Source organism: Varroa destructor, unplaced genomic scaffold (genome assembly GCF_002443255.2).
Source record: "Varroa destructor unplaced genomic scaffold, Vdes_3.0 BEIS01000005.1, whole genome shotgun sequence".
Classification (NCBI taxonomy): Eukaryota; Metazoa; Arthropoda; class Arachnida; order Mesostigmata; family Varroidae; genus Varroa; species Varroa destructor.
Genome location: NW_019211458.1, coordinates 17,271,631 through 17,296,281, shown reverse-complemented (window position 1 = coordinate 17,296,281; position 24,651 = coordinate 17,271,631). Strand labels below are relative to the sequence as shown.

Genomic DNA, 24,651 nt, shown 5'->3' with positions numbered 1-24,651 from the left:
TATATAAGGAACACACACATAAGTCTGGGAAATACATACCGCCTACACGCAGCGAGACATTGTGGGTCCGAACTTCCCCAGAGTGGAAACTCACAGAGCACAAATACTGTCCAGCATCCGTAGGAGATAATCGCGAAAGCTGCAAACTTGCTGGGCTGCTGAGCGCTGGAAACAAACAGATAGATATAAGTGATTATTATATCCAATAGAAATCAAGTAAATCATAACATACCTGCATCTGCCACTCAGCAGTTCATTAACGACTAAGATAGTTTCCCATAAATGATTACGAAAAGACGTGTACGTAGGTACGTAGGTAACTGCTGCTCTCCGTATTTTGATTTGATTTTTTCGTCATCCAACGAAAATGTTGTTGGCTTTCATGTTGCTTAAGGTGCTCACTATCTAGACAGTAAGTAACGAGTAGTAAGGTAGCAATATGCTGTTGACTTCATCGCTGGAATTGAACTGAAGCCAGCGACGACGAACCGCATATAAGATTTGAATTTACGCGCCTATAGCACGCCCGTTAGCAAACGAGCTTACACAGTTTGAGTTTTGTGGTTTATCGTTATCTACAGTGTCATACTGTCGGGTTTTTGTAACTGTTGATACAAACTAGTACTAATAATAATCGCTGATTCTATTAGAAGGTTTGCAATCCCGGCAAAAAACGGACTGACTGCTCGATATGTAGGTGTGTACCTGGAAAATATAGTTCTGCTTCGCGCATCGCCGGAGGCACTTTTCAAAGTAGATATTCGCTGAACGAAAATTTGGCAATGCCTTTTACTAACAATCGGTAACGCTCTCTGGTAGAATTAGTAAAACCAGAAGACACTTATGAGACATGTGATTCGTTCACGCTCGTCGGTTCCATATACTGAACGCTTGCGGGCAACGAAGGCAACGAAGAAATTTTCCAGTTAAAAAAAAATTTTGAAAATCGTCATGAAGCCTCTCTGATTGTTAGACGAAGACCTTCCCCCTGAAATCTAATTGCTTGCCTTCGATTAGAGTAACGCGCGTCGTATCGGCTAGTTGATTGACTGGCATTAGAGGAAAGCCGTACTGCAACCGCAAACCTATTAATGTGTGTCTACCTGCTAATGCTTCCTTGCCTGCCCTGTTTTCAAATGTCGAAGGCATTGAACAAGTGCTACTGAGTGAGGAGCGTGTTTCTAACGTTAACTGCTACAGCCGCTATGGCAGCACATGCATGAGACATGGCGCGGCTGTTGCCTGTACGGCTCCTGGCGCTGTTATTGACGTCGGTCTTACGCGCGTCTAAAATGTCAACTGTCCTAGACCCGTTGAAAAAAAAAACACCCCAATTTACCGTCCAGCCAGTTTGTCCTTCGCGAGAACTTTGTTCTGTTCGTTTCCTGTATCCGGCTCCCCGCGCCGACTCCCATATCTTATCCGTGGAGCCTGGAGCATGAATCACGAGAAAGGAAGGGTCGCCGCTGCTGCTGCCACGTGCGTTCACTTATGCCAGTTTGTTCTGACAAGCAATAGGTATACATATTTGGAAGAATACTTTTGCGTCCGTCGCCAACAGCTGGCAGAGATGCAAATAAAAGCGTGCACGCAATGGCTGTATGCCGAAAAGATACACAACATCTGGCAGCATTAGATGTGTTGCGCTCGATTCTTCTTGGACATTTTTATATGTACCATTATTGTAACTAACTTGACTCATAACATTTTCTTGTTGTCGGTATTTTTAGGTTGAAATAAATATGAAAGGAACACAGTACGCTGGGATGTTGAAGAAGCAGATTTTTTGTTGAGCTGGCAGAAACTACTGGACAAAATAAAAGAACTTCTTCGAAATATTTCTAAATCGCGATAGCTAACACGTACGTCTTCATTGTGTTATTTCTTGATTTTATATCTCCTGTGTTATGCGCCGAAAAGCATAAGATAAAGGGGAATGCTTTGATACTATTGTGTACTACGAACAGGAAATGGATTTGTAATGAAGATTGTTTCAAGGTACGTCCATGACCCACCACTAATTTCTTGGCAAGTGCAACCCTTTGGAAGGGAACCGCATGATTCTTAAATATTATAATTTTACCAAGAAGTTAGTGAAGTTCGTACGGATGTTTGTTTTAGTGTAAGAAGCTAAAATGATGGTGCCGAGTGCGGAACTTAGCTCGGCGCTTAGTTACCCGCTAATTAAAGTAAAAGCACGGTTGTTGAATATATCGATCAAACTTTGAGGACTGCAGCCATGTTTCTGTGTATTGGCTATAGTGAAAAAGTATTGTGAAATAGCAGAAAAGTTCGTTGATGCTTATTTGCAGGACTTCAATTGAACTCCAGTCAGACGCCATCCGGGCTGCTGCCGGTGTGCACACATATGAAACCCAAATCAGTAAGTGGTCAATATTACTCTATTGGGAGACAACACACAGCAGTAAACCGAAACAAAAATGTCACAAGGTCCTAGATCGACCAGCGCCCACCTGAGATTGCTAGACTAATGTAGACATTAATATTGACAATAACCAATGAGACGAATCTTTGTTTTTTTTTTATAAAATAAATTTTCTACGTTATATTTTTACAGAAGTTTTAGGCGACGGTATCTATCAAACTGCGTTCAGAACACACAAAGAAGCATAATCACATCCTAACTTTCTGACTGTAGCTCTGTGTAAATGCTGCACAAACAATTGCCAACTGCTTGTTTATCAGTTGATAATATAGACACACAGATTCGAATCTTCCTGATTTGTGCATACTTATGCCTTACTACTTACTTAATAAAGCTCACCTACCTGAAAAATATGCTTTCCCGGCGAAATCCACCGATATATCGTGATTGGCATTCCAGATGCCTCTCCGCTGCGCATCCTCCAGAATGTAGAAGGGGGCCCCATCCGACGAGTTGTTCAGATGAAACCATCGGACGAGTACCGGTTCATCGGCCAGTTCAGAATCAATGTCGCACGGAAGATTGGCAGAGCCGCCAGCTTCTGCTGATACGACTAAAAACAAAACAATAACAACGAAAAGACAAAATCATTATTATTTTAGTCTGTCAATCATGCGGTTTGATTTTGGGTTACGACTTGATGTTACGCTTTCTGGCGTTGGGCCAGTACCATTTCCTTCAGAATCATGTATTTAATTATTTTAACGATATCTGTAATAATGAAAATGATTGATAATAAATAAATAACAAACTATGCGTGTCTGTATAATCCTATACGCTGACCGAGGACCCGAGGCTTTACACGAATTTCCTCCTTGAAGCCGGCGATATCCCTGCTACTGTCTTTGATCGCAAATTAATCCTCATCAAAGTTCTACGACGTTACTTCATATTACATGTCTAAGCCGAAATATCCGGATAGACGATTCCCGTCATTTGAGTGAATGTCGGGTCATATTATGGAAGCAATTCTCTCAGCGAAGTCAGCCTACCGTTGTGAACGACCTCGCTTGGCTGTACTGCGCGAGCAGAATCACTGAAATTGGTTCAGCTAAACTGATCTTCGCATGATTTGCAACGGATTTGTTTTAGGAGGTCCATGTTCTTTTGTGGATCCTGTCAATCTGCCAAGAAGGCAAACTGTCGAAGGCCGATAGACACATCGCTTTCGAAACTACAATAAATTCTGGATCAGGCCCACAGCGGTTCGGAAACGAACCAGCTAACAATCGTCGTTAAATTTAAATAAACAAATAAATAAAATAAACAAAATAAATAACCTTCAAAACGCGTTACGATGTTGTTTATCGTATATTGATGTTACTCAGCGAGATAACGTCTACGATTGTTAAAAGTACGATAAATTGGCAAATATCAGCTTACTTATCAATGGTACCGTTATTCCATTATTGAAATAGCGTTGGGTAAATATAAGGCAGCTGAGCAGTAGATGCACTAAATCGCTGACATGGTACGTACGAAAAATATTGCGATCTGTTACAGGAGAGTAGGTGTCCTATCAATGTTACTTGAGTTAGACCCAACATATAGCCGTTGTCGTAGCCTATAACGACGAATAGATTCAACTGAATTTTTGCGTTTTAAATACTATGCTTACAAATTGCACGCTTTATGGCGTCTGAAAGCTTAGAGGCTTTACACAGTTTTTAGCAACGCAGCTGATCCTCCCGCATAATCGACGTCCTTTGTTCCGAATCCTTTTTGCGTTGCTTTTGTATTTTCATGTCAGTCTGAGATTGGTGGTGGTCCGTATGCCGGCTGAACGTTCCCGTGTCCAGCAATCTGGTGGCCTTAATACGCGGCGAGCATGGTCAACGAGCAGGACTTACACTGAACATGTAAGACACGCTCTTGTCCAACTGAGCTAATGGTTGTTATGGTGGCGCTAAAGATGTTAAAGAGTTAACATTAGATCCCGCACGGCAAAGATTTAGCTGGCACGACCCATTCAGCCAGGCGTATTGATATGGCGGGAGATATGCTCTGACATCTCTAACTCTGTACCAGGGTCTGTACGTGTAAAGGGTCTTTGGTTTTTAGAGGTTTGGCCAGCACCAACTGAGGTAGCATATCCAAACACCGTTTTTGGTGATTATGCCCTTGCCTACCAGTAGCCATTTCGGCGAGACCGGAAACTTTATGTAATAGGCAACGCTTGAGCATCAGGCTTTAGTGAGACAAAGAGCATACGCCATTATTTAATATCTGTGCCGGCCAGGGTTCCACTGCTTCATCGCTTCTCCTACGCGGACGTTGATACTTACCACAGCTTCTATAGGCAATAAGTAGACCTGACATCCCCTATAGTCAAAATGTACCCTGGAGCATCTTTCTCAGCTATGACAGTACACAGGCAATAATAATAACAGTAAGTTTAATAATGGTGATTGCTAATCAACTGGAAACCAAATAATTATCTAGAGTACAGACAAGCTCCAGAATTAATCGGGCGAGGCAAGTTTACATATATATATATATGCGTGTGTGTGTCTGTGTAGTTTAATAAAAGTTGCTCAGTGTTAATGAAAACGACAAAAATGGGCGACAAATCTAGCTTCATCTATATACAGCCTACCATATGTCCCTTCTTGATACTTTATATAGAGGGAAAAGTACCAACTGTATGTGCATACAACCGACACATTTTAGTATTATGGTACAGGTAAGCAAAGCTTCCGCTGACTAGCGAACATTCTAGCAGTTATGTCGCTTGGATTTGATACAAAAGTTATGTTTCAAAAATGCGCAGAAACAGGACATATATTCCTAATAAGTTTGGGCTCCGGAACCGAATTCAGCTGCATTTGCCCGTTGCCCGTTGCTGCATGGCCCGAAGCCAAGAGAACAAATGTCTAAGACGCACATGACAGGCGAACATTAGGTACACTATAGCAGTCTTTTTCATGTACACAGGATGTCTTGATGTAATATAAATGTTTTTTCTTTTCAAATCTTCGTATTGGTGCCTTTTTAAGTTCGAAGAAGGACGTGCTCAGGAATCCAAGCACTAACCAGCCGCCAACAAATACAAAGCATCATATACGTAACTGGAGGAAGAATACGATATGTCGGATCCATCTGCATCTGTCTGTCCAACTGGAATCCTCAATCGGTCCTGATACTTTTTAACCGCTGGTCCTAATAGTTGCCACAATGTTATTCAACATGCTACCCGTTCACTGTGACTCTACAGGTTAAGTTAGCCGATGCCAGATTGTATGCCGCGAGGAAGACTTCGATTGGCACAGCCTGAGTCCGCGTAATGGCAAGCACCATATGTGCTGGGCATATGCTATTGATGCGAACGAATTGGGCCAACAGATACACTAATCGTCCATCGACAAAGGCTCCGGTCGTATTCGCCGTCAGGATAATGTTGCAGAAAAGTGGATTGCCCACCAACACCATCTGTCTCCCCTTGGCCCTCCCTCGTCGACTAGTTGTAGAAGCGGTATTGTCACTGCCTGGTAAACAATACGCGTATGCCGCTTCTGCGCTAATGTAGTAATGGCCTATAAATCTAAGCGCTTAGTAGGATAATGTGCTAAAAAAAAAAAAAACTCACCTCGTATTGCAGATCGATCGCGATTGTTGACGAGGAAAAACGACAACATAAACAGCAGCGACAGGGTATCCATTGTCAAATGTCGTTCAAGTGTATATTACTATTATCGTATTTGATAGCTGCCATTAGAGCGTTGATACTTGTTGTTGTTGCTGTTGGTAACTATGATAATCAACTTGTGTTAGTTTGTTAGTAATAAATTTTTATTGCCTCGCAGTTCGCCTGTGATTACACAATTACCGTGAGTCCGGATAATGGCAACGCATTACTGCAACACTCAGCAACAATCGCAGCATAAATCAGCTCCAGCAACGAGGCGTTAATACTGGTTTCCCGTCAATGTCTGGTAAAAGCTAGCCGTATACACAGATATAAGAAGACTTTTGCCGTCTTCTTATATCTGTGTGTTCCATGCTTGTCCGCAGTATTTGAACACATTGCTTTCGCAAACGTTGCTTATAGAATTCAGCTTTTTTCTTTCGTCATACGCAAAGCGTTGCCAAGCGATCGTTATAAAGTTACAGTGGCAGCAGTAACAACAACCATTGGAGCATTGGTACCGCTGCTGCCATCTGCCCTAGTTTGGAATACGGACGGGTTCACCACCGAACTTAACTGCACTTTGACGCTGCGCTGCTCACAACACTTCCACTTAGCTTTCTACTTAAGTTGTAAAGGAGAGGAAAAACTAGGATTTTGGCGGGATACAGGAACCCACCAAAAAGCCTGATCCCTTTTCACTTGTAACGACAACTTAGAGAATCGAACGGAACACCATCTACAAACGTTTGCTACGGTGTTACCATTTTTCTATGCGATCCTGCTCTAGCAGACCTGACCGGTTGTTGTTAGCCTGCCTGCTATGGTAATACCAGCCTAGGTCTTGTCAAATAGATGATAAACATTTATTTAATAAGAGGCATTAGTGTACCAAAAATGACCAGAACGTACTCGTAAGGCAGGGAAAAGTGTAGGTGTACCTTCGTTAAGTGGACCAGGGATTCCAAGAAAAATTTAATTAGTCAGATAGTATGGATGGTCCGAGCTTTCTCCTATACAAAATGCATCGTCATTGTAAAAACTCTTATGGGTTCGAAGCATGAATGATGCGAGAGTGTGCGAAACGCGATCTCTGATATCGTTGATTATCTAATCGCCCACCATTTCTGAATCTGAATCTACGCGCCTGCATTAGCGAACTTTCCTGGAAAACTAAAATGATCTTTATTAACACCTGCAGCGAAACACGGCCGCGTTTTCTTCCCAGCGTACAAGATATATGGCACTTAGTTCGACGTTGTCATGTGAAGTATTGCCCAGAAAAAGAAATTTTCAATGAGCTTCACGGACGTTGCTATCATTGTTGTAGATGACGAGCGATGAAATTCAATGAATTTGAAGTAATGACGTTTCGGCGTATTGCCTTTATCTGTGGTTATGTTACTTGCAGGCACAGGATATGGTAAACAGAATGTAGAAGGTTGGATAAGGTAGGCGACAACTACCACTGCTGTTATGCTGCCATTATATCGTTACATCTTAATTATTTCGAGATCTTGCCACGTAGATAAATTTAAGTCATCGAATGCTTAGCTGTGTGTGGTTATATGACTATCTATGTGAGACATACACACATGGTGATTATTAAAATTGATTACGTATGATTATAACTAAGTTAATAGTTGTATGTATATATGTACTCTATGTGTTTTCGTATACGCAACAACTAGAGTGAATCCGTCATGGAACGGTGAAAAGAGGCGCTGGCGAGGCGACAGAGAGGAAACATTGGTGTCGTTGAATCCCTAAAACAGGTAAACTTTTACCACAGTCGGATATCGTGCCTCCCAAGCACCCTCGGTCGCTATATAATTTTGAAGTTTTTTGAAGTGGTGGAGGCGGCTACACTGGGCTCAGGCAAGCCGTTTAAAAGGAGACCGGTCGCTAGTAGATCAATGTTAATTAGGCCGCGATCAATATCATCGACCATGAACGTAGTCGATGTAGCCCTCCTATATGCCGATGAAATGATGCGGCAGAACCCATGAATACGTCTAGTGGGGAGTTCTGAGCCTGCCAGTTACCACGCGAAGAGGAGAATTAACCCATGACGAAATGCTTCGTCGGCTAATAGGCCTTCCACAAGCGAGCCAGTTACTTTAGACGTGGGCAAGACCTGATACGAGGGCGGCATAATGCTAAGCCTAGCCGATGCAGATTTACGGAGCATAGAGGAGGGCTGTAAAGGGCACACAGAATTCGGTTAGTGGTGCATCGAGCAAAGTGGATGCACTGCGACATATTCATAAGGTCCTATTTGCTGTAACCGGCACAGCCTCTTCATCTTACAGGATATGTAGAGTGCAAGTGAAGAAACGACGGCGGTTGCTTGTAAGAAGGTAAGTGCAATCAAATAACAAGCTAACTGACCAGATAAAAACGATGATATGTCGGCGCCCGTCGTGTGTGTTGATGCGTGGCACGCTATATGTTCTCAATAACAGAGCAGATGATTGGTATACTCGTGAGCATCAAAAACGATCCGGCAATGCACGTCGAAGGGCGTATATACGGCAAAGAATAGTTTTTCATGCAGCCATTTCTAATAAAGGAGAATTATTACAAACATAATTGTTAGGCAATATAAAGAGTGTCGCAATTTTCTGCGAGTTATTAAACATAGCTCCTCGGGCAATCTACAAGGATTATCTCATGAGCCCGTGCATTCAGAAAATAATAAATCTAGTGTTGAGATTCAGCGCATACAGTCACTGGTCTTCCTCAAGTAGAGTTAACGTTGGATTTAAATCTAAGGCGGAAGTCACTAATTAAATTGTAGTAAACAAATGCGGTACTTATTTTTCGTCGAGCTTTCTCGCGTCTAAATACTCTTCCAAAGTTAAAAAGGTTCTCGGGGATCTGTGATTTCACTAACTTTCACTTGCTTCTCTGTGAAAATAATCTTCAGCTAATCTGCTGCGATCAGTTTATGACGATTTCATGTTACGCAGACTAAGCACCCTTGCTCCTGTACGTGCTAATCCATGACTGTTTCGTCGAAGATGTTTATTTCGCTACGCGTAGGCACGCAAATGTCGTTTCGCATAGATCTTTAGGTTTCATAGGAAGACACCATGATACCATTAAACCCTTGCGAAGATTTCCTCTAACATCTTCGAATGGCAGCATTTTGTGCAGTTTTCTGCTGAAGGAAACAACAGGTTCCCCACGTTGCCGACATAGCGGATGGCGCATCCTGAAGGATAACTTACATAAAGAGTATTTTCCAGACCTCGAAGCAGCTCTGTGTCCTAGTTCTACCGCACTACACCAAACCAGCTTACTATGCTAACATATAATTACATAAAGCTATTAGTTCACGCGTGAGAAGATTGAAGCGAAGTCCAGTCTGAGCTGTAACACAGTCTGACAGTTCCGGATAAACAGAGGGTTAATTGTACGTGTTGTTTTCCGAGAAATAATTATACCTAAGCAACTACTACCACCACTCTCGATAAACTCATCAATGTTTTCGTAGCACATCTTAGTTCTTGACCCTAAAGCTGTGCCCATTTGATTTTCTACTCAGTCATAAGCCTGTACACGCCTCCTCTCAAATCCCTCCAGCTCTCCTATTAATATTTAACTTCAATCAGAGTGGCGTTGTGTTAACTAAAAATTCTGTTGTCGAAAAGGGACAGCGATGTCGCGCTACACCTAGCACGTTAGAAATCTTGAATGCCTTGTGAAAAAACAAGGATTACGTCGTCCTGCATACATATATGCTTCCCAGACATTGTTTGAATAAAAACTCTCCCCCTTTTCGTGAGCTCTTCCCCGATGTATAAGCTGCCCTCATGTGTTTTTGGCGTTTCCAATGCATAGCGCTGTTTACTGCTGGCGGCGATCTCGTACGATTTCAATTGCTTGCCGGAACTTAAAAATCACCCTTGACGACATCTTAGCAAGTAAATCACTAACGCGATGGCGGACTGTATTAATGAAATAGGGTAGTTGCAGCGGGTAATCGCCTTGGCCAGGAAAGGATATTAGGAAAAATGTACCTATTAGCACTTTAGAAGCGACTTCCCGTCCTTGCCATCAGGCGTGCGCTCACCGCCCATTGGGGACAAGCTGGATCATCAGGGAAACTGAAGTCGGGAGAATAGCGTTTCGAGAATTAACGCCCGTCCGAAAGCGGTAGCAAAAGACCCGAAAGCATTAGATATTGTCACAGTAAAGATAAGCACTCTTGTAGAGCATTTACCAGGCACAAAAAAAAGACCACTTGTTTTTATAATTGTCGCATGTTCTGCATAGAGATATAATAATATTCGGCCTAAGATAATGAACACACTTTGAGTATTAATACCTAAAAAATAAGTATTTAGTTTCGTATGGCAAAAGCAGCAAAGTATATAATGAAATAAAATGCAGTTTTGGTTCTATCGGTATTTTACATTCATTGCAAATGTAGTTCCTGATGTATTTAATTAAGCGAATATTAAGGTTAAACGACTGTTGCTGCCTGACCTGTTTTTAGTACGAACTATCGCACATGTGTTAAATTAACCTACTTCATAGATATATTCATTCCTCCCTTACACGACCAGGATACCACCAAGCACCGCCTCAACGTAAACTGAAGCAGGGTTGCTCGGTGTGAACCTAGACTGAGTTATCTGTTTGAGTTACCCTGTTTTATCTAGTAGTATTTATTCAGTTATTCTAATCTAGATACGTTGTCTCAATTACCCTATGACTGAGTAGCAGGTGTTACCACTCGCAGTTGGTTTGCCATCTTAAGCTGAGACTGATCTTTATTTCAAAGCCCTATGAAAAGATTTAGGCCGCTCGAGAAACCGATCTAGTAGGCAATGTATGTCTGTTTTTTTAATTTTTTTTTTGGAAATTCTCAAACTGTATCATAGAACTAATCACGTGCAATACTATATTTGGCCATATGGCAGAAAGTAGGATTTGTTTCAAAATTTCATTCGACATTACATAGAGTTATAAAAAAGAAAAATCGGCAACTTTTGCATCCAGATGTCTCAAAAATTTTTCACACTTGTTAATAGAACTGTTTACAAAAAGTTATTCGTAAGTTCCATTAGGGTCTATGGAAAAGTTTTTTCTGCGTTCGAACAGAAACAAGATTTCCCTACTGCCATAGTACTTTCTGCCGAGTCTCTACGTAAGAAATCGTATATATATATATATATATATATATATATATATATATATATATATATATATATATATGCACCAACACTGACTTGACAATATAGCGACTTAAGTTCAACAATGATCATGGCTTTCCTTTGTTAACGCGAACTGGTAAAATGAAATTATGTCGTTTTTGAAGTTCAGACGAGAGATGAGAAGAACATATATAGCTAAATAAGAAGCAAACTTGCATTTTACCAATAACATGATACATATTATTTAGTACGATTTAAAAGAGGATTATATTAAATCAAAGTTTGAAACAACTGAGTGCCGGTTAGCTTAGAACAACGAGATTTCAAGGTGGTCTGTAAACCCTTTTCTGATGCTATTTTTTCGCCGTTACCCCCTAAATAAAGTGAAACTAAAAATACGTTGAGTTTAGCAATACTAGATAGCTTATACGTTATCATAATTATTAGTATAAACACTTCTAATTGTAACAATGACGCTGCCCTGAGCGCATAAGATGTCCGAAATAGTATGATTGACTTACATGCCAGGGTTCTGCAAGCCACCGTGCAGCTGGCTACGTATAACTTATTCAAAATCTGACGGTGGACTGAAGTAACCCGTCTTGTCTGCAAGACTAATCTAGTCTGGGATCGCGCATAAGTGCTTCATCGTCAAAGGTGTACGCAAAACATACGGTTAACCTACTAATTATCATAGCCTAAGGTAACGAAAGTTACTCAATGAACAAGTATAGTACTGCTTCATGATCACACAAACGCCATGCAACTGACTGGTGGCATCCTGAAGTATGTCAGCATTGCCGACCACGAACTTCAATAGTGGAAAGCAGTATACTTATTGCATATCATTTGGTGATAAAATGTCGACCTTCAGAAAGATTACGTTCTTTTTAGATTTACTGAGTCTCAGTAGCGGGCCGCATTCTAATCAAATGAAGAACATTTGCGTAATAGCAGCTAGAAAATTGTGTCTATCGCTGGCTTCCACTGCAGCCGCTGCCCGGGCGGTCTTCTCAGCGCCGAGCTGTTTAAGCCGACCTCAGCATGTTAGTAGGCGTTCGGGGGTAGATTAATGGGGTCGGTTGACTTCACTAGCCAGGCTAACCTCGTAGAGCCTAGATAGTTGCTAGCTTTCCAGCAGATAGTGAAGTCTGGCGTAAGTTATTGATTCTGGGCACGTTTTTGGGTGTCAGTTTAACGGGTGGTGCATCATTGAGTCTTGGCAAACGACGAACTAAATAGTCTACCGGTTGACCGACAGTAGCCTATGCCCCAAGCTGTGTCCTGACAGCCCAGTATTCTAATATATCATTATTAATTGTATTAATGTGGAGTGCTGCAAGAACTATAGGCAAACATAATAGTATATCGTCAAGAGCCGTACTATCATTATCTACATCCAGTAAGATAATATATGTTTGTTGACTCTCTCGTTCGTATCTGTCTCTCGCTCTCTCTCGATAGACAATTTTAACAGTTTGACGCTGCACAAACGCGGCCGTTAGCCTCCGTAGGCATTGTGGTGAGAGTCACCTGCCTCTACTCAGTTGAACGTTAATAATCACTGCAGTGTGATGTTTATTATGATCTAGGATGTCTTCATGCGTATTCAGATTGAAGCTCGCCTGAGCTGAACTGCTGTGTGGATATCACGCTTGCCGATGTTTATAACCATAAGACATGACATAGTAAATTACTTTCGAGGAAGATTTTCGCGCAGAGGACGGTCGTAGTAGCCATGTTTTCACTAGCTACAACGAATCACGCGCCCAAATTGAAAAACTGAGCATCGATGGAAATAACGAATCAATGCGTACAACGTTTTACAACGATTGTAGATTTGATAAGTTAACAATATATATGGTAGGTCGGTTGTTCCACCGCAGAGATTAATAAGTGCTATCTGTTGGACACATTTTACGGATAGAGACGTTCTGTCAAGTTACCATTGTAGTGGATCAGATAAGCAGCTCGAAATAGACAGGGGGCGCTTCTAGTGATCATCTCTTCTAACTGAAGTGAAAATACCAATTAGACTGACTTCAGCGACGACAGATTTTTCTCCATAAAAGCACGGACTAGATATGAAGCTAAGTGACTGTTTGACGATATTTCGAATGCTAAATTTAGGCCAACATTGCGTTTAGGCTTTCACTCGAAGACGAGAAATCGGTCTCTATCGAACCACTGCAAACGGTCATGTGTCATCGCATTTATTTGCAGTAGATCGATCGCTTTGATGAAAGGTGACATAATCTTTTGTGTTTGTTATTAATTCCTATTTGGCTAATTCTAAGTAAATCTTACACAATCACACCGTGTTGAATGTTGTACTAGAGATGAACTGAGGTTATCGTAAGTTACGCGCCAACATGCAAAACTTCACATTCGTTGAAGACACGCCTGCTCACGATCTGAATTGTCAAGCGTTTGGGCTCAGGGAAGCGTTCTGTACATAACTGAAACCCACAGATTTCAACTCGTTTCTCTTAACGCGTCCCGGTGTATTGGAACTACTCCGACGTCATATCTCACGCTCCCAGAGCGTATCCCAGACAGATTTCCTACCAAATACGTTCGACTTATAGTGCGGCCAGTGCGGGCTGTTATCGACAGTGCCCGGCAGATGAGAGATTGGGATGAGAGTTCAATGGCTTATCATACGTATAGTATCAAGTAACTGTATGACATTGTATTATATTTTTATGGCATCTACTATTAAATCATTGCGTTTTCGATCTAAGTGCTGCCGTTTGAGTACCTTTTACACTGGCCGGCTCCAAGCAAATGTCGAATCGACTAGGTACTTAACCATCAGTAGAGTTTATTCTAATTAGTACAAGGAAATCACTGAAACTCTTCAAAATAGACCAACGAAAGGGACTAGAAGTAGTACCTAGTGTAGCTATGAAAAAGAACGTAAAAGCAAAAAAAAAATCTTTAAAAATCCATGTCCTTCTATAAGTAGCGCCAGTCCGTTATTGGCGCACACTTACTGTAATGTGCTATCTATACGCTTTGTTATTATAATATAAGTGACGCCAACAATGCTGCAACACGTACGACAAGGGAACATGTGCGTATGAAATAGGAATTAGAAAAAAACACTTTTTTTATAGCTATTTCAAACTGTAGCAAACTATTGTACAGTCCGACAAACGGTTGTCTACCTATTTCAGCAAACAACGTGCCAGATATAAGCCGTCTTTCGGTTCTCCTTGTATAATTGCAGCATGTTCCAAACCGCAATTCTTTTTCCCGCTTGCCTACCGAACACAAGAGCTCTCGTTTTTAATATCGCGTAAAATTGTAGACTAAAATCGTTATCAGAAGAAAACGGAGTCGGCAAGGTCACGGCGGTGTACAGGCCTAAAATAGGCTTTCTTGTACGAACAGGGTGTCGTGGCAAGCGTCGTTCTTTGGTCCGATCATATATAGGTGCAGAGAAAGTAGACAATGTATATACGGCAAATTATACGATTCTAAACAGTCCACAAATAGAATAGATATTTCCGGGAACATCGAACTCTACCGGCAATTTGCGACCGTTTACTCCAGAGACATGCAACAGTTCTAAACCTAATTAAGAGTGAGTTGATTTATTACCATTTCAACTTCCCTAATTCACCCAATTGCCGACATGAAGTGACAACAACATAGCTTCATAGCGTTGAAGATGAAAACCAGTATGGAATTCAATGGATGTGCCAAACACCATTGAGGTTCCGGTCTCAGTAAGGAAATTCACTAATCCCCGCCTGACAATCCTTAGTTTATCGTATATTTAAATGCAGGTTCGTTTGTCATCGTGCTAATATCTGCAAGCAATCCGTTTCGCTGCACGAATGAATATTAATTTATCATTGCATGTATGCATGCATGCATGCTTCAAAGTAATCGTGTGTACTGACTAGAAACTGTACACTCTGCTAAATTTGCTATCACTAGCAACACGGATCCTTATAGCGTCGCTGTATATAGTTATATCGGACAATAGATTGTTATGTGGCACAAGCTTTATTCGTAGTTCAAATTGTTTCAAGGGTCTTGCTTTGTAACAATCAAAGGTTTTTTTCTCCGGGCATTTTGATATCAAACAGCAGCATCAGTAAGTTTATCTACTGATAGTAATTGTATTACTAAAATTCAATGTTTACCTTTCGCTAAAGCAAACCATTGCGTTCGCTCCCTTGGGAAGAGATCTTCGTATTAGCACTTGGTAAAACAGACGCTTGGCCCTTTCGGTTCAGCCCCAGTGAGTATCAAACTAAATTAGGTACAATATATAATATAATTCGGATTTCCGCTATGCAATTGTCAGTAGGCTATACCTCTTTGCCTCGCTGAAAGATATCACAACCTTGACCACCCTATCTTGCAAATGAGGAAAGCCGACAGCTGTTGTCTGTATGTTACGCTTATAACGACCCGGAAAATATATACGCGCAACTTTGAGCCGCACGTTCTCTCTTAGGCTTAAGATGAGCATTATAATAATGAAGATCTATAATATAGAAGAATAATGAAGAGTTGATTCATGTCAGATGAGCTTTCGTGTTTTATAGTGTTACAATAGTAGGCACTATTAGAAAAGCGCCTCGTTCGAATTTATCAAGCGACCAAATATGATCGTATGAGACATATGCTTAAATCTATTGCATTGCCTAACATAGTTAATTGCAAATCCTTTCGTAAGTTGTACAACGCTTTCTGCTTGTGTACGCAATGCTTATGTAGATCACCTATTAAAATACATTATGTGTGTTTATATATGACTTACAAAGATCCAAGGGAGCACCTGTATATCTCAATTCTGAGCAATTATTCACACGGCTACCAAGCTGCGGGCCACGTCTAAGAAGGCGAACCAACATTCTTCCGTCGCTTGCGACGATAGAAGGTCTTGTCTTCCTTATTCCTTTATTCAACCTAGATCATATACCTCCTTAACCCAAACAGCCTTACTGTCACGTTGCTCGCCGCAGTAATGAAAACAAAAACGATTTACTGCCCGGAGTAATGATCATGAATACAATCATTAGTGAAAACAAACTATATAACTAAGTTTTTTTTGCTAGAGTTCAACACCTACTGAATTGTTCATCCATTGGGAATAGCGTCCGGTTTCAGTTGATTTGCTGATAACCAAGAACACACTTACTTCCCGGCAAAGATGGCAAAGGTCCACCGTTTACCGCTAGCGGCTTCGCCCACTAAGTTCTTGTTAGCCATCTCCTCTGAACCCTCCCTTCCCGAGTGTTTTTGGACCGCTCGTCGTTTTCCTCAGCAAATATTTTCTCCTCAACGAAACACTATAGCGTCCACATAATCCTAATCGAAGCAGTATCGAAGTCTCAACGGCGGCGGCAAGTGTCATCTTGTAGTCGCTTGAGCGGACAAATTTTTCAATGTGAAGACAAAAAGGGGCGTGCTGCAGAGGCTGTTGGACTCGTACGCGTTGGTTCGGAAAGGTGCCAGTTCGCTGGCATGCGGGCTACCTCAGAACCGGCTGGTTGCGGGTGGAGTCGTTGCAAGCTAGCTAGAAACGTTACCCTTTGCTTAGAGCAGCACTAACATCAACACAAGAGAACGGTGACATGAAGCGTTGAAAACTACTGGGAGCTAATAGGAGCAGAAAACGGACGAAAAGCCGCCAGTCGCATCGAGGTGCACTTTTCTAGGTAATAGAGAAGAAAGCATTTTACGGGCGGCGCTTACTGAAAGCAACTATTCCTTTCATCTAGTATTAGACGCAGATAAGGCGGCAAAGCGACAGATTAAGAACAGTGCAGGTAAAATAGGGTAGATGGAGGAAAAAGCGGACCACAGGTAAAAAGCGTTTCCGAACAGGACAAATTCGTGGGTACACGCCGAGAGCTAGCGAAAATATAGCTGCCAATTCGTTTGATTTAGTCGCTTTGCCGCCGGCTACCGGGAATCTGATCCGGGATTTTTGCCTTAATTACGGAAATCACTCAAAGGATCAAAAAAAGGGGAGAAAACTGAAAAGGAAGCGCCCAAACAGACCAACGATCAACATAGTGTTTAGCGGTGTCAGCATGTCACTTTTGCCTTCAGGTGATACGTGCTCACATGGCGCTATTCCGCTAACACTATCATACGCCAGGTAGATGACGACAAACGGTAGACTTCACGCCAAGAACGTCACCGAACGTAAATTAGCAGACATTAATTGTAACATATGGATGCTACAGACTGTGTTCGATACGACACAGCTTGTACCTAGATAATTATACGTTAATAGCTCATTAAGTTATGTTACCATAGGGTAAACATAGCAAAGATACTGTGTGAATTGCACTCGTGATGCTTGGCATGGGTCTACTCTAATGTCCTCAATCTTATCGTGTAAAACGCAGCATCTCGAAACGATTTTCCCAACCGTAGAAATCCTAAATAGTTAACTTTAACATCAATCAAAGCAAAGAAAGTTCTTGTGCTAAGAAAATTATCATGTTTTTGGCGCTACTCTCGAGCGATTTAGATCGTAAACATATGAACCAACGTATTAACAAAAGAAAAGAAAAGGAGTATTTACATATATATAATAAGTTGTGCGAACTTATAATAGTTGATTGGTTAAATCAAATAAATTACTTGCGACCTTTGCGTAGGACGCTTGACTGCAGTAGAGTTCTTTTAGTTAGTCCTTGATGTGATAAAGCTCATGCTCACTTAGGTGACGAACTTAGCCTTCAGTTGATATACCTTAACGGTTATTCAAACGACAAATTGGCCAAATAAAAGAAACTAGTATGAGTGAATCTGAGAATGCGAAGAAGGTGTTCATTACGCCTAAGATTTCAGTATTAAAATGACATTTATCTCGAAGTATGCTAAATGCTTTCAGCGCTCGTGTGAGCTGCCCCGTCGTGTCGCGTTGCGGACACAGTAAAATCACTAGCAGATCTTGTTTTTAATTTGTGTTTTGCTGGAGTGTTTTTATAACTGTCAAAAAGCATTTTTAAAAACATACCACACCCTGTTTTGGCATGCAGCGAACCCAGCGGTCACAGTTTCCAGCACAAAGGCCGAAAGTCCTGATTCGGCATTCGGTGCTCGAGAATCATTTACGTCTCGAATTCGGGAGAGCAGGATACCACCTTACGTCGAAAAGAGATGTTACTATACTTCAAACTTACTTATGATGCTACGCTAACGAGCGTGAATGGGTGTGTTACTAACATTCAATGTGCGAGTAAGCCTCCTTTAGGTTCATGACAAATATTGTTACGCTATAGTTTTTTTATGCTCAAAAAAAGCACGCGAAGCATTGAATAAATACAATTAAGATTGTCTTTTACCTAGCACTGCTATTGATTTTACTCCGCTGGCTTTAGCCGCTGAACCACGTACATATTTTCAATATCCTTCTCAATTAAAGCAGTGACTGTTACCCAATCACATCTGGTTGTAAATGCCGATAGGCTGTCGTGATCTTACAGATTTGAGCCATGAGCTCCAAAATAAATATCGGCGCCTTATAGGGTACCACAAGATAAAGTGCTTCGTTTCGAAATTGACCTCTATCTTTTGAAACACTCCGTAGATAAATTCTATGGGGGCAACACGTCAGCTTTGTGGATGTAGACCCCTACTGCCGGCTCAGCGGCCAACCAGCGCGGTCGTTTCTTCTTGCTCTTCGCGCCGATATTGTGGCTTGCAAATTTTGTACGCGGTCGACAACACTTCAGATTAACATTCTTCGCACAGTATCTTTGCTAAACAAATTGCTCTACCCATGCTTTCCGATGTTTCCTTTCAAGCGTTTTCTCCCAATAGCGTAGACGCAATTAAGGATGGCACTTGGCAGAGAAAACGAGAATACATCTATTACTGCCGCCCCCTAGTGGCGTTGCCCTCACGTGAAACATGACGAAAAATATTTATTAAGATAAGATACCAATACGATTTGTGGCAAACATATTACGTATCGTTTTCTCTAATTGCACGGCGATATTTGCTCGCGGTTTCTACTTGCCCTTGCTTTATCGAAATGTGGTTAAAGCCGTACTAGCACAAGTCTGCAAACGATAGCGGTGATGGAAAATTGCCCAATTTACGATATGACGAGTGACGCTTTTATAGTGTTTGTGAAAATTTCCCGATTGCTTGCTTCAAGTCTTTCTACGCGTGACACTCTTTGTGCCCGTATGATAACTATGCGCCATAAAGTAATCCCTTTTTTGCGGACTGGGCCACTGTTCTCGGCTTTCCGGTAACGTCGCTTTCTTTGCCCGTGTGCTGTTAGGCCACTTGGTGTACGTAGAGCTAGCTAACAAATTGAATGCATTTGACCCCGCTGCTCATCTCAGTGATTGGAGCGGCCGGAACAATAGTGGTATGGAAGGGACCAACGGAAGCGAAAACTCTCGTTTCAATTTGCTGCGCGCTGACCATCCACCTTCCATAGCAGGTCTGTGTGGGTTTGGAGAGATGAAAAAAATCTGGATAACAAGTTCTCTATGAGCGCCGGTAACAAGTACCTTCGGACGCCCATCTAATCCGATAATCAGGCCTAAACGATATATTTATCCAGCGTAACGTTCCAGAGTAGGCGACGAGAAGTGAACAGAATTACTGAAAGCGCCGAGGAATACTTCGCTCTTAGGCGAATCCACCATGGAGAAAGGTCGAAGTCGCTAAGTGAGGCAGAGTAGTTCCCGTGATAGCTTAACGGGTAACTTGTTTGCCTGCGAATTTGAGAGACACATTGTAGTCTAGGTTTCTTTTGAACATAGACAGACTTCGTTTCACGCTGAGAGATAGCCGTCTGATGGAATGCCTAACAGCGACACCGGACGTAAAACTCGGCAGTGTAATTTGGTGGTCTGGCGAGTTAAACGTAAAGGAGAGACAATCAAGTAACGAAATCTAGCAGCACTGCCAAAAGGTCAAAGATGATCAACGAGCTGATTGATGATGAAGTGACAATGAGGTATAAAATCTACGTGATACGACATTATAATAGATAAGATGGGATAAAATTTTGATAGTGATTCCATTAAGACAGGATGGAGCAGGCTACGTGTGCAAATCGAATGAGAAGAGAAAACTTGAAAAAAACATAGAAGGCTCGTTATTATTTTTTTGACGTTTACAACGTATATGTCTAACAATGTTATGAAAGCCTTAAAAATTATTTACTATTATAAATCACTAAAATTAGCATACGGAGATTAGACGTACACATCTGCGAGAACTCTGTAAGTTGAATGTGCTGGATACGTCAGTATCCACTTCAAGATTTTTTCTCATGCAAACACTGGTCAATCTTATGCTCAGATACAGATTGCTCTGACATTTTTACACTCAAAAGTGGTAAAGGCTGACATACTCAATGTGCAATGAACTTGATCGGTCGGTAAAATTAGAAAAGAAAGCTTTCAAAGCAATTGAATGTTCTTCCATTGGTGAAAATGTGTGCCACCGACAATTTTCTTTCAGAAATAAGCGTTCTTTTAAGGCGCATTTATTGAAATTGAAGAAGCTATGTAATGACGCAGAGATCTTCGAATATGGCAGCCTTCCTACAGAAGGCTGCCATATTGGAAGATATCTGTCTCTTAGATGTAAATGCTATATATGTGTACAGAACAGCGAATAAAGAAAGATCACGAACAGTTGTTCTAATTCTTTAGGCTCAATGGCATTTCGGTCATAACCAATTCGAAACCGGTTTACTCTAAGGTACGTACCACGCACATTTGAGTGTCTTCCCTATGAGATGTCTCGCCTGAGCAGGCTCGTAATGTGATCAGACCTAGTAGGTAGTAAAGCTGGGCAAGGACAAGTGTTGCCTTAATACTATTCTAGACACAGACGTCGAAAATATGAAGCGAATAATTTTTTTTGGCAAAAAAGCTGGTGAAAGATTTGTTCTTCTCCAAATAAATCTTATAAGCTAGACAGTGAAATTTTGCAACCATAGTAAATGTGAAGAGTGGCTGTATCAAATACGTGTGAAGATTTCGTTGTACGCACCACTATGAAACCGTGTGAAACGAACGAGCGCTGTTTACTACCCGACTACTTATATTTACTGCGTCTTTGTCATTAGCTTATGTTTGTTATGTACTTAAGCCGAAAAAATTAATGAGCCATTAATTGTAATCAAGAGCACAATGAGCAAAAACGTGTTTTTTTAGACTGGAAATATTTTCATGTTAGGAACACGGCTCCTCCCGTAATGAAAAACACGTTTTAACTGAATGATGAGAGAATAGATGAGAGTTTATACCATTTTGTGGGCCTACTTGTGAACGACGAGCTTGCTTTCGAGTTATTTCCGAGGTCACGTTAGCATTCAACAGATTTACACAAACCACACACGAGCTTCCGATTGCCATTAAAAGTAAACTGTAAAATAATGGTTCCAATGATGCCGGTTGTTATAGATTCGAAGAAGTGAGTTATTGACCGTTTGCGTCCAACCTTCGTTGAATTCAAGCGATAGGCGTCTCAGATGTACAGTCGTAGCTGCCTTTCTTTCTAATTAATTAGTCTCCCAATAATGACTTTTAGAGCACAAGATCGTCTCATTTCCCGGGTCGCGTCCAATGTAACGGCAGAACATGTCGAACGTAATTGAAAACTCTTCCTTATCCTAAGAAGAATGTCTCCTATCTGCTCGCTCAATATCAATCCAACGTATTTGCCATAAAAAAAAGTGGTAATAGGACTAAAAGCGACTGAGAAACATTGCCCAACATTAGGTACTTGTAAATACTTACATAGATTCGGATACTGTTGACGACCATCAACACAGTTAGCTTCGTTATAGCATTCATGCCCAAAATAGCTTTCTAAATGGTGGCCGTTCATCACAACACCACCGAATTAACCGCATGCGTCAGCTACAGACAGGCCAATAGGGTTCTTCGCAGATATCTTTGTTTGAACGGGCTAGCTAAAAGTGGGACAGAGTTTCACCAACGAGATTGAACGAACTTAAATCTATGAAATGAAGCATTAGTTAAAATAAATAAGTAAAAAAAAAAGTATCTACCCATTATAACACGATTAGATACTACCGAAGAACTACTACCCCTGAGTTACAAAACGCAACTGAACGCTACCATGCAATCGCCATGATTCTAAGAATAAGCTATATATATATGCTCACAAAAAGAGCTTCGGCACGCAGTTATAATAGAATCACAAGAAGCTCAAGAAATGAGATATTATAATTTGATTGGGCAAAAATGGCGCCATACCACATGCGAATCAGGGGGTCCCCTCTCGTTCGTGCGTTCATTCAGGTTCATTTACATGGCCCGAAACTAACCGATCATATCGTTGTTTACGGCGGCAGCTGTTACCGTGGTATGATGGCGCTGATGATGGTGGTGTCTCTGCCGGCTATCCGCCAACTGTGTCTTGTGGTACGTCGAACCATGGCTGTTACTCGATCGGGTGCGAACCAATCCTGCCAACAAGGGTTTGTTTGCAATTGCCGCACGCGTCGGCGTCACACACAGTCCCACTAACGCCAGTGTCCCCATCGCAACGATTAGCGATGCTAACCAGCTATCACGTGGAGTGGGCATTGGGCGGCGTGTCGTATCAGTAGGAGAGAGCAAGACTGCTCTGTTATTGCGGTCGCCACTGGGCCCGTCGAGGACACTACCGAAGTCGAGCAAATACGCCATCTTCGAGCTCTGTACAAGAAGACGACAACACCTTTGTCCGTAAAGACATTAATTACTACTATGATCCGGCCGGCCTTGACCGAGACAGGAGGTCGCACGCTCGAATTCCCTCTCGGGTGCCGCTGATGGTGTCGAGGTCGTCGAGCTGAGTGATACAATGGGCGAGCGCAAGGGCATTTGTGCTATGAACAGCTACCTTTGCTGAAGGTGTTGGATATTGTTCCGGTTATGAGACAACGCTGTAGAATGCGTTGGTGCCATCAGTTGGTATGGTAGCGCTAACACGTTCTTTTCAAATCAGATCATATCCTCACGTCGTTGTATACTGAACACTCTGGCGACACGCCGCGATTCATTTGTCCCGGACAGGGTTAGTTATGATGGTGGCTGAAACCTCAAATGGACAGTGTTGCCTGAAGCGAATAAGCAATATCAAAAGAAACCCCACTTTCTAGTTTCAATAGCAAGAAGCACCAATTAGTTGTGGCTTGAAGTGTACATAGTACGTGGTATGTATAATATAACAGCCGTTGCACCGGTGGATAAATTCTCAATGCGCACTATATGAATCCGATTGGAAAACCGTGAACGACTGTCGTTCATTTTTCGTCATCGTTTACGTTTTTTTTTTTTCGAGTATTATGGTTCAAACACCAGTCTTAGCCCAGATAAGCTAGCAAACTGTGTTCAGGTGTACCCACACATGCACATCACACTGGGCCGTTTCTGCGGTATCGCACGCATTTCGCACCAACATCAAAGGCATTCTAAACCTACCAATGACCGACCGCACAAAAGCACCATCTCACTTTCAGGACATAGCAAGCACGCTGGCGAGCAATCTACTGAAGTACTTGTCCAACTCGTGGGTTCACTAAGGGGTTTTTGGGAAAGGAAGCTCAAGGCAAGGGCTGGTGGAGAGGGCACGACAGTTCGAAGCTGAGGACGAAACCGATCGGACCTTATCCCTTATTTAAGAGGACGGCGAGATCGGGTGCAGGACAGTCAAAAAACTGACACAGCCACCTATTACGTAATATTTTGTGTAAAATTAGGCGCAAAATAAGCACAAAGTATGGAGTAACGTTTGTCCTTAACGAAATAGGTGCTTTGAAGACATAATCTTATTTTCCAGAATTTCACGCAACAGTATGTGTAATGTTTTCTTTTAGTTTCTTGTAACTACCATGACTGGGTTAGAGGAATCCTCAATGAGATTACACGATATATGTTAGGACTTGCTTCTTGTGATTGACTCTGTTTAGCTATGATAGCTAGGAAATATGACACAATTCAACAATATAGCCTTTGTGTTCGAATAGTAACAGAAATATGCGTAATTACCGCTATACTCCAATACTTTCGCTCGGCCGTAACTGTTGATCGAATATGATTGTTATCTGGCTGACGCAGCACACGAAAAGGCCGGTAGAAAACCGTCAAGCAATCTGTTCTAGATCATTGCCGTCTAGCCATTAGGAAATCATACAAATTAAACTTCAAGGAATTGTTTTTTTTTTTTTTTTTTTGGTAAAAACACTCGATACATTAAATCTACGATGTGTTGAGAGACTTCGGAGCCATGAACAAAGTTACACAGCTTATCATAGAGATGCCATGTAAAGTGTCTAAAACGCACGTGTTGAAAAACTTACTCAGTCATATGTGAATAGGTCTCTTTTGGAGCGCTGCATTCAGTGTTACATGGTACCTAATTTATATGACTTTTTTTTTTCTATTAGG

The 24,651-nt window shown here is 41.6% G+C and overlaps 1 protein-coding gene across 3 annotated transcripts in view; it reads right to left on the bottom strand.

The window, feature by feature from the left end:
- Positions 1–23,749, bottom strand: part of LOC111251772 (uncharacterized) — a 39,750-nt gene extending 16,001 nt beyond the window's left edge. For 2 of the 3 annotated variants that reach the window (XM_022808756.2, XM_022808757.2), the window contains exons 1-3: positions 22,545–23,749; positions 2,790–2,999; positions 40–165 (exon numbers count right to left, since the gene is read on the bottom strand). In XM_022808756.2, the coding sequence (XP_022664491.1) occupies positions 40–165; positions 2,790–2,999; positions 22,545–22,908 (700 nt within the window). In that variant the 5' untranslated portion in view covers positions 22,909–23,749. The remainder of the gene's footprint in view (positions 1–39; positions 166–2,789; positions 3,000–22,544) is intronic. The other variant, XM_022808758.2, reaches the window with a different exon arrangement.
- Positions 23,750–24,651: the final 902 nt, after the last annotated feature.